Raw genomic sequence first — 11,189 nt, forward strand, 5'->3', positions numbered from 1 at the left:
GAGTAAAACTGTATCATCTCATATTTAAGCTTGCTTTTAAATATGTATATTTATTTTAAAATAAATTAAATTAATAATTTTGAAACAAAAATTGTATATTTTAAAAGTATTAAAGTCTTAACGGTTAACAATTTGCTGTGCACTTTATTTGTGAATTAAAGGAGATTTGTGATGAAATCGATGATGAAGTAATATACTATTTGTAGAATTTGATCACGACCGTCCACGTGGTATTTGTGGGGCCGAAGATAACCATGTCGTATTTCCACTAAGTGACGTGAGAGTGTGAGACCCACCCACCAGGCGGCACGGCGGTGAATGAATTTGAATAAGAACCGGTCTTGGACTTGGGCCCATTGGTTGTTGAACACGCAGCCTATGGCGGCATACATACGGATTCCCTCCGATATTTTCGTATTTAAGGGTTGTTTATTTATTTTTTAATAGTTTTATTAAAAGATAATTTTTTAATTTCGTTTAGTAAAAAAAGTTTGTTTTTTAATGATTTTAAAACCATCTGAATGATTTTGTATCATAGATCTCTTTTAACCATTAAGAGCCATAATTTCATTGTATATAATTATCAAACAATTATATTTCATTTTACACTATATCATGAAAGCATCTTAATCATTCTGACCACTTAATCATTTTGTACCAAATCATTCAACAATTGTCAAACAGCCCCTTACTAATTTAATAAACATATTACATATTTTTTTTTAAAAATTCTCAAAGATAACGAAAAGAGATGTACATATAAGCATATGTTTATGTACGTAGCCATTAGCGGATATTATATAATACCATATTATTTATATATATCATCACGTTTAACGTTGAATTATCCTTAAAACATTATAAAATGATGGGTGTTACTTTTTATTTGTTTAGCAATTATGAATATGCCTAAAATCATCACCATCTCATTATGTTGCTATTGCATTGTGTTTGTTTGAGTCGTTTAGGTATATGATTGTAAATAGTTTTAGTTAGATTTTTAACCTTCTGGCCTATTAAAAGAAAGATGGCTTCATACTCATCAGAAGGTCGTGAATTTAATTAAAATCTCATTTCAGGTTGTATGCCTAAATATCTCTGTTTGTTGGTCTTTGATCAATGGTTTCAACTATCTTCACAAGTTGGTGTCGATTAGGGTTAAGAGGCAACAATTCAAGTTAATCAGATGAGACTTTTAATGTTATTGTGAAAATAATTTTGTTGTAGTACTAAAGGTGAAGAATCGTGTTAGAATACGAGTGAAGATAAGAAATGTAAAAAGTAGTCTGAACCCTTGATCACGTTTAATTTCATGCTCAACCATGAATTACGTTTATCATAGGAATTGATCTGGTGCATCAAGGTGAACTGTATTAGTGTTGATCTTCAATTTGGATTGATCAAATGATCCCTTCTTATCATTCTAATTGTAACTTCTATTCTCACCGGAACCCAACCCTAGTCCTAAATAGGTATCGGTCATATAATGTTGTTGCAAAGAAAATGACTTAACCCCCAAACGACCAAAATGCATGACTAAGAGGTCGTTTACCAAATCGTTACCGAGTAAGCACTTACCATCAGAAGTTACCACTCTCAATTACCTTATGATGCAAACATTCTGGCCATCAAAAACAGATTGATGGTAAACATTTATAACCCAATAAATGCTTACCGGGTAATACTTTTGATCTTTATCTTCCCTCTTAATGGGTAAGATTTTTTGTCCTCGTTATGTTCACCAAGACAAATGTTTAGTAAGCGACTCCTAAGTATTGCACATCATGAAAGCAAAACTGACGACTATCTTTGATTTTGGGACTTGTAATCGACATACAATTTGTCGGTTTTTTTTTTTTGTTTTATATTGCTTTCATATTAATTGTATTAGAATAAATTAAATCAACCCAAAAAAAAATATGTTCAAGAGAAAAATGCGTGCAAATCATTTAGGCCTAACCGACATATGTATTTCTAGATGAGTGAAGCTATTAGTATCAGACTATTTCTTGATGAACTTTATAGCAATAAATCGTTGACTGTCAAGATAAGACTTAATTATGATATATGATATTTGCAAATATCACAATCTTTGAAGATGTCCTCGTCAACTATAGCAAACCAGAATAATATGTCACTACCAATACGGTTCATAAGATGCATGTCATAATAATTAATAAATAGTAATTTTGTAACTGAAACACATAACCCTAAAAAAATATAACACCTTAATATGTAAACCTTCACGAAATTTATAATTTTGTTCTTGTGCAAACTTCAGTTCTACGTACATTTTTTCATTAGTACTAATGTAATATGCTAACATAAATGTCAGCAATCAACTACCAAAACATTACTTAAAATTGTCAATGATAAATATAACATATAATATCACCTTCTTATTTACTTACAACGTACAATCTTTAGTTAATGATCACCGGTGATCAAATTTGTAGATGTGGCAACATAACACCACGTGTCATTTCTTAATGAACATCACCGATCAAAAATGTGATTGATGATATGTAGTCTTAAATACTCAATACCAAACAGAGAACACACACCCAAGTACACTTGTTCCTCTCCACAACTCGAGAATATAGAAGTGTCACCCATACATCTTAAGCACCACCACCACACAAGGTCGTCATTAGCACCACATACCATTCACACACTATCATCTATGGCCTCCAGGTTCATTTATTCTTTTAATTGGTTTTGAAAGCACTGCCCATACCTTTATGGTTTTAATCAACAAAGTAAACTGATTGTGTTGCTTCTTAGGGTTTCGCCTTTTGATTTATGATATAGGAAATTGAGTTTTTGATTTTGATTAAGAAGCTACTGATTATAATTTGTGTTGAAATCCAATCATTTTAAAAGTCATTGCAGCTTTATATCTTGTTCTACATTCGTGAAAGTCCATATATTTAGCTCGTGATTTTGAAATTCTTGTATGTATGTCATTTTTACTCTGTTAGCATGTTCGTGAAACTTTTCCCCAATTTGGTTATTCTTTCTTACTCATTTGTACTTTATACATATTTATTACTCTATGATAGAGGAGCGATCAAATGAAAACCACCCTCATTTGTAAAAACCGTACAAACCACCCTTATACGTCGATTTTATTGTTTAATCTTATAAAAAAATTTCATGAAATTGTTTAATCTTGTGAAATTGTTTCATATAATACTTTTTTTTGATGAATTTGTTTCATATATGATTATGAAATTGTTTCATATAATACTTTTTTTGATGAATTTGTTTCATATATGATTATGAAATTGTTTCATATAATATTTAATGAAACTGTTCATAATATTTAATGAAACTGTTTCATGTATTTCTCTAAAATTAAAATAAAGAAGATGATAATATCCATGATTAACACCCTCCACAATAAAAATGGTTAATCAACCTCTCATACTTACAAAAAAATGAACAAAATGAAAAATTATGATTGGCTGAATGAGGTTTTCACGATTTTTACAAATTGAATGATTTTTATTTGAATACTCCCCCTCTATAATATTGCCAAGAAAGAAAGATGGTTCTAACGTCTATGTTCTAGGATTTTAGTGACATAGCTTAAAAACATAGACAAAATATAATGTTTATAATTGAGTAACTAACTCAAATTATTTATTTATATATATATATATATATATATATATAAAGAGAGAGTTTGTTTCAAATACAATCTATTGCATTTGTACAACCTATGCAACCCAATAAATTGAAATATTTATGGAAATGATGAGAGTTCATTTATTATGATTTGAATATTTATGGAAGATGAATATGGTTCATTAATTATGATCAATACTTTATATTATAAAACAATCAAAACTTCTATGAAATCACATATTAATCAAATGAAATGGACGGTTGAGATTATGTTGTATTGGTTGCACAAATGTCATGGGTTGTATAATAACCAACCTCTATATATATATATATAGGGGTCCAATCAAGGAAGAACTCGATTGTTTGTGATAATTGTGAGATCCAATCTCAACCACACATTATTAATAATCAATGGTTATTATTAAACATATTAATTTTGGTAATTATTTATTAATTTTCAAATAATTTAAATTTACTGGTAATATATAAGTGTAAATTAGTCTTTTTAAAATCTCTCTCCTCTCTCCCCCTCTCTCTCTTCGACCAAGAATTTCTAACAGTAAAATACAAAACAAATATGGTACACGTCGTGATATCGAAGAATATATAACAGTAAGACACAAAACAAATTGTGTTACACATTATGATACCACTGTGATAACATTATGAACCTGAGTTGATAATATATGTGATTTGAGTTTTAGGCTACATACAACCACAATGTGATACAATTTTGTTGAGATAATTAAGGAAACCGGAAGAAACTGAATTCTTGATAATTAAGGAAACCGAATTTGATAATTATTAGATAAGAAAAATATTTAAATTATAATTAATCATTTTACTAAAACATTCTTTACCTATTAATTAAGGTAATACAATTAATTAGTTCTCATTTGATTAGACCTATAATGTCCTTGCATTATAATTTTAATTAAAAATTATCAAAATTAAATTTTTTTTAATTTATCTAATTTACCACAAACTAATTTTGATTATATATATATATATATATATGTGTGTGTGTGTGAAATTCAAAAGAATTAGAAAGTATTTTAGGAAATTAGGTGAGCAACAATCAAGGAAAAAGGGGATGTTAAATTACGTGGATGCCCTCCCCAGTCTCAGCTACACAAGTGGTGGGTTACCCGACACCCTCCTCTGGACAACCTTTATCCCAAAGAATCTTCATACTCCACCTCCTCATCAAAATAATACAAACCATTCGATGAATACCTTCAATGTTTTTAAAACCCACGAAATCCCAAATTGTATTTTGAAATAAAACCAAACGTATTTCAAGTAACCAAATCATACAAAGGAAAAAGGGTAAAAGAAAAGGAAATAAAGAGACTGGGTATGCAAGTTTCTTGAACTGAATGCGACCAAAGAGCCATCTCTCCCCCCTCAAACACCCCCCTCTCTCTCTCTCTACAAATATGGCTGTCTACGTTCTGTTCTTGCATCATCACTTCTATTCTCCGCCATCCTCACTTTCCTAACCCTAAGTTACCTTTTATAAAATCAAAGGGATCTTGCGTTTTTAATACAGATCACTCTACCTCTCTACCTTTATTCTCTTCTTTCTATTTATATTCCTCCACTTCAGGTAACCTTCTTCAAATCTCTCCTTTCTTTCTCTAATTTCAGCCTCTGGGTTCTTCAAAGTATCCATTTTTTTGGTACGACTTCTTTAGATTTGAAACGAAACATAGCACTTGTATTCTGGGTTACATCTGTATTAAATTAACCTGTTCAATGCTCATGGTGTTTGTTTTTCTATTTTTTTGTTGGTTCAGGGTTACATAAATTCTGGGTTTTGGGTTTTGATGTTCATATCAATCTTTCCCAATTCAATTTATAATTTAGGCATTGATCTATTTAATCAATCGTTATTGTTTTGCTTGCTGCATAAATGTGGTCTTCTTTGCACCAGCCCCCAAACGAAAAAGACCACATTAATTTCCAGCTTTCATGGAAGATCTTAATAGTGGGTTTGTATTCTTATTTCAATTCTTTAATTTCTGATGGTTCTTTTCATCAGGTTGCATCTCAAGTCTGTTGAAGAAGTTGTATTAATGGTGAGTGCAGTCTTCATTATTACTAGGTTTTCATAAAATTCAATGCCAATTTGTTCAAAGTTTTTATTTTTTAATTATTTTTGGTTGTTTGTAAATTAGGGAGAAGCTCCAGCTTTCTATGTTGATGATATGCAAGGGAGTTTTTCAAATGGATTTGATCTGAAACTCACAGGCTTTGAAACAGCCATTGCTGTTGGAAATAAAACAGTATGATGTTGAACCATTTCCATTTTAATTCAGTTTCTCCTCAAAAGCTTCTATTTTAACTTTAAAACATATCTCTTAACTTCTATTCAGTATGTCATTGGTGGGAATGATGATCCAACATCAAATGGAGTTCGTATTTTCGACAAATCAACCGGTGAATGGTGAGTTTTGAGTCTTTGTGGCTGTGTTGTGTTACTTTGATTTTGGCTTTGTGTTGTTGATGGTTTTATGACATAAAGATATTGTTTTTTTCTCACTTGCAGGGTGATTCCAACCGTTTTAGGAACAAAACCAAAGGCACTCGAGGGCCATTTATGTGTGCTTTTGAACCAAGATAAGATCTTGATCATCAAAAGCAATTCCAACTCTAATGAATCTGTTTGGTTTCTTGAGGTGGGTGTTTCTAAAGTAATGAAATTTATCAAGAAATATGTAGTTTGCACGTTTCTGGATTTTGAATGATGTTTGTTATGCGTTGTAAGGTGGACACGCTATTCATTCAGGATCAGAAGAAGAAATTCGATACCGAAGTAGTTGCTTGGAGTAAGGGAGTTATTGGTGATGCTGAACGGCCCATCGTGATTAGTGGCCCTTCTGGGGTGGGTAAGGGTACGTTAATTAATCTGCTGATGAAAGAGTTTCCGACAAAATTTGGATTCTCGGTTAGCCACACGACTCGTGCTCCAAGGGAAAAGGAGCAGAATAGAGTACATTATCATTTCACCAAGCGCAGCGTTATGGAGGAAGAGATTAAAGCCGGCAAATTTCTTGAGTTTGCTGCAGTCCATGGAAATCTTTACGGAACTAGCATAGAAGCTGTTGATGTAGTTGCTGATGCCGGAAAGGTCTATATCTCTTGCATTCTTCAACTTGTTCACGTTATCTGTCAAATTGGATGATAGAATGAGAAATATTTGTCAAATTGGCACAAACTAGTTGTATATATATCTTTTTTGATGATTAACCCTACGAAACTGCACAAATGAAGCTACAATATGATGGGTTTTGATTTTGATTCAAAAATGTTGGTCGTAGAAGCATGCTGAAATGATTTTTTCTCATTCGTTTGTTTAAACTAGCGAGTCTGGTTTTATGTAGAGATGCATCCTCGACATTGATGTTCAAGGGGCAAGGTCAGTGAGGGATAGTTCACTCGAAGCTATTTTCATCTTTGTTTGCCCACCCTCGTTTGAAGAGCTTGAGAAGCGCCTTCGTGCAAGGTTTGAGCAACATCTTGAAACCCGTCATTAAAACAATCTTGTTTTTTTCTTGTTCTTCATCTTTAAGCTGACTAAACAATCTCTTCAATTTGGTCGACAGAGGAACAGAAACCGAAGAACAGATCCAGAAAAGACTTAGAAATGCTAAGGCTGAGCTTGAACAAGGAAACTCTCCGGGCCTTTTTGATCATATTTTGGTGAACAATGATCTGGAAGCTTGTTATGAGCAACTTAAGGTGAGTATCATATAAATGTAAACACTTGTGCTCTTTATGATTTGAACCCTTGTTTAATCTGACATATTGTTTTTTATTTCATTGTAGAACATCTTGGGTATTAGTGAAAGCATGAACATTCCCCCCAAAACCCGTTAGTGAAGTTTCTCATTTGGTTATGTATTGTTGAAATGCAAATTTAAATGGTTCTGATAGGGTGTTTACATTGTTGAATCCAGCAAACAAGGCGTTTGACTTGTCCGTTGACCTCTCATTGTCCAAAATCAACGAAAACATCCTGATAAACTGTGGGCCTGCTGAACAAAGGTATGTGAATACATCTTCATAATCAGTTCAAACAGAGGTCATTCATCATGAATACAAACATCTCTATATAATGAATAAACTCATTATGAAGTCGTTTGATGGCCAACTCATGTTTGCTTACAGGGTTGTGCTCGACTTATCATCAATGAAAGGAGGAGCACCTGCACGGACAAGAGGACTAAATATGTACGCTCTTGATCCGATTACAGATGGCGCAAACGGCTGCTACTTCTAACCCGAGTACCAAAACCTCTATTCACGAATTCCCATTTTGTTTTCTTATTATAAGGAAGACAAAAACGCAGTAACTCGTAGTTAGATTTCCCCTTTTTTGGGGTATTTAAAGTCATTTGATTGAGGATTGGAGTAACTTCTGAGAATTCAATTTTGAAGAATGAGAAAGGATATGAAAATTATGAACTTTTTAGAAGATATTTTACAAAAAAGAAATGATTTGTGTGCTGAACAGAAAGTTAGATTTTGCAATCTTTTGAGTGAGATAAAAAAGGGAATGGCATCAAGAAATTGATCACAAGAAGACAGAGATGGGGACCCAAAACATTTGGTTGATCAAAACCAAGATCTTTTGGTTGTTTGTGTGTCTAAAAACTGCTGATGCGTCGTTCCACAATTGGTCTATAGTTGTGATGGTTTTGAGTGGCAGTTGGCTGCTTGCAACTGCCAGAATGGGCAGCTTTCCACTTGCAAACATGTGGTTGGGATACAAACACTACATGTGATAAAATAATGGTGTGTAGTTAAGTTATCCGATTCAGATGATTATTTATCGGAAAGTTTAAAGTTACAAGATCTTCTACGGTGCCGAGATATCAAAAAAGTCAATAACTTGATGACAAAGGAATCGACAATTGATGCCTCGATGAACAACGTCCCCGTTACATCACAAGAAATTGCTTACTAATTTTTTTTCGTTTAATTATTTAATACGGTAATTATTTATAATGAAACAATTTCCCCTTGTGGCCACGGAGGTTCAAATGCGATGACTCTGGGCTATCTGCAAAATAGGTAGTCGCATTGAGATTAGTCGGCTCGCATAGCGGATTGGATATCCAGGTTAATAAAAAAAGAAAGATTTAAGGGATAAACAGTGATTAGAGCGAATCCAGGGAAGGTTAGTGGTCGACATTTTAAAGTTAAAAAGAGGGAAAAAGATTAGAGCCTTTATTTTCATATTTTTCTTTTTGGACGTATTTCCAAATTCCAGTTCCATTATAAAGTGGTTTATATATTTCTTAAAGAAAAACTACAAATTTGGTCCTTCTAGTTTGTTGAAAATAAATAAATTTGCCCCTATGGTTTCAAAATTACGAGATGCCGTCATAGTTTGTAAAAACGTTTGAATTTTGTTCATTTATCTAACAATCGTTAAAAGATTAAGTTAAATAAAAAGCATTTTTGTCTTTTTATCGATTTTTTTGTCTTTTATTTAATCAAAAACGATTTTATATTTTAGATATTTGTGTTTTTTATTAGGTAAAAGACAAATTTAATAAAAGAATGAAAATGTCCTTTGTTTAGCGATTTTTTTTAATGATCGTTAGAAGAAATGATCAAATCCGGATGCTTTCGTAAACTATAGTGGTCATCTTGTAATTTAAAAACTATAACGACAAAAAGTGTTATTTCTGACAAGCTATAGGGACCAAATTTTGTACTTTACTCTTTTCTTAAAATATAAGAACTAAAATGTGATTAGGCATAGCAACGGGGCGGGAATGAGGCGGATTTTGTAATCCCCAGCCCCGGGCGGGTATGGGGATTATCATCCCGTATCCGGTCAAATCTCTAGCAATCTCCGGTCAAAACCCGGTAAAACCACGGTCAATCCTCAGTCAAACCCCATTAATAGTATCCTTTAGTTTGATTCTACTGGGGATCCCCGGCCCCGGATTGAGTAACATCCCCGACCCCAGCCCCGGGACCCGTTTTAGCTTGGAATCCCCGTCCCCGTTCGGGTCGGGTTCCCCACCGGGTCGAGGAAAATCACCATCTCCAAATGTGATATAATAATGATGGTTATTTGCCACGATCTGGTGGGGAATTCGGTTCATCCAACCCGAACGGGAATGAAGATTTCCCACTAAAACGGGTTCCAGGGTCGGGATCGGAGATCCCCCGGTAGACTCAAACGGGGGTTGGGGCAGGGACCGGATATTGTACCTCTGACATGTCTCGTACCCGGTGTACTAATATTCATTTAATAAGTATTTGACTTTTGGAAATTCTGATAGCGGGTCTATGTTGCTGTTGGATTTCAAGAGTATTTGTATTAGGAAACATGGGACTGGACCGGGTCAGGGAACGAGTCTTGAGTTGGGGACCAGGGACCAAGATTTGACGGGGACGGAGGCTGGTACTAAAAACTGGAGTAGGGTCCAGGGATTATAAAACCCGTCCCATCCCCGTCTTTTTGTCCTGCCTAATCATATAGTCTTTCATAGTTTAATATGTATTTTATATTTTAATTTAAAATAAGTCATTTATACCAAAACTAAATGTATAATAATCAAAATGTAGCAAGTCTAAGACAATTTAACAAAATGTGTTCTATTTTCTTATATTTAAAATAAAAGAAAGATATATTTAAATTACGTTTTAAGTATTTTGATTTAAATTTCTTAACTGATTAATAATTCTTTAATGAAACTAGAAAAATAAAAATTCTTTGGTCAACTTTTTCTTTTGAAAAGTCGTACTTTTTTAGGGTTATTCACTTTTAATATTTGTAATACACATTATGAGGTCTCAATTTGGTTTGAAAAATTCTATCTGTCTATCATGAATATATTCTTGAAATTTTTAATTACGTCTCAGTTATGTTTGGGTGGTACGACTTAACATAAACCTTATATTAAATACAATGAGTTGTGACGCATTAAACCATAAATATTCTATGATTATTTTGTTACGCAAACTCATTTAGAATATGATACTTTTAACCTCACTGAATCTTATATTTTATACTAAATATTAATTTGTATGTTTGCGTCTTCTTGTTATAAACCAACACGTTTTTGAAGAATTGCATTCCCCAGGAGCAAACATTCATGTTACCAACGGTTGATTCAGATGAACGGGTGCATCTTTTAGGTGGATCAAGGACCCGCAAAGTCGTGGTTTAATCCAAAGAAAAATCAAATTGTGTCGATTGAGGAATGAAATACATTCTTTCAAATGAAATCGATATTGATCTTTAACATAAATATATATATATATATATATATATATATAGGTGGAGGTTCAAACGAGAACCCTTGTGATTTACGAGAATGCGAGAACAACCCAATAACCTCAAACTTTTTTAATTAATAAATTAACTTTTATTATATATAAATAATTTAATAAGAACAATAATGTAATTAAGTAATTTTTATAATTTTTATTTTATTTTAATTAACTATAATTATCTTTTCACGTTCCACGTTTTACTCTTGGTAGTTATCTTCTTCTTCTTCTCGTTAACATCTTTTCTTCATATCACACCT

General features: G+C 32.7%; 1 protein-coding gene across 2 annotated transcripts; it reads left to right on the forward strand.

The window, feature by feature from the left end:
- Positions 1–5,041: 5,041 nt before the first annotated feature.
- LOC112506570 (guanylate kinase 2-like) lies at positions 5,042–8,110 on the forward strand. 2 transcript variants are annotated; one of them, XM_025110711.1, is made up of 11 exons: positions 5,042–5,239; positions 5,675–5,711; positions 5,811–5,918; positions 6,009–6,079; positions 6,182–6,311; positions 6,422–6,763; positions 7,017–7,138; positions 7,239–7,374; positions 7,462–7,507; positions 7,593–7,680; positions 7,804–8,110. In XM_025110711.1, exons 2-11 carry the CDS (start codon positions 5,709–5,711, stop codon positions 7,913–7,915), a joined length of 1,158 nt encoding a protein of 385 aa, XP_024966479.1. In that variant the 5' UTR covers positions 5,042–5,239; positions 5,675–5,708; the 3' UTR covers positions 7,916–8,110. The 2 variants fall into 2 exon arrangements, with proteins under 2 accessions (XP_024966479.1, XP_024966478.1); XM_025110710.1 differs by having other exon boundaries at positions 5,047–5,239; positions 6,401–6,763.
- The last annotated feature ends 3,079 nt before the right edge of the window (positions 8,111–11,189 follow it).

The sequence above is a fragment of the Cynara cardunculus genome (assembly GCF_001531365.2).
Source record: "Cynara cardunculus var. scolymus isolate 2C chromosome LG 2, CcrdV1, whole genome shotgun sequence".
In the NCBI taxonomy this organism is placed as follows: domain Eukaryota; kingdom Viridiplantae; phylum Streptophyta; class Magnoliopsida; order Asterales; family Asteraceae; genus Cynara; species Cynara cardunculus.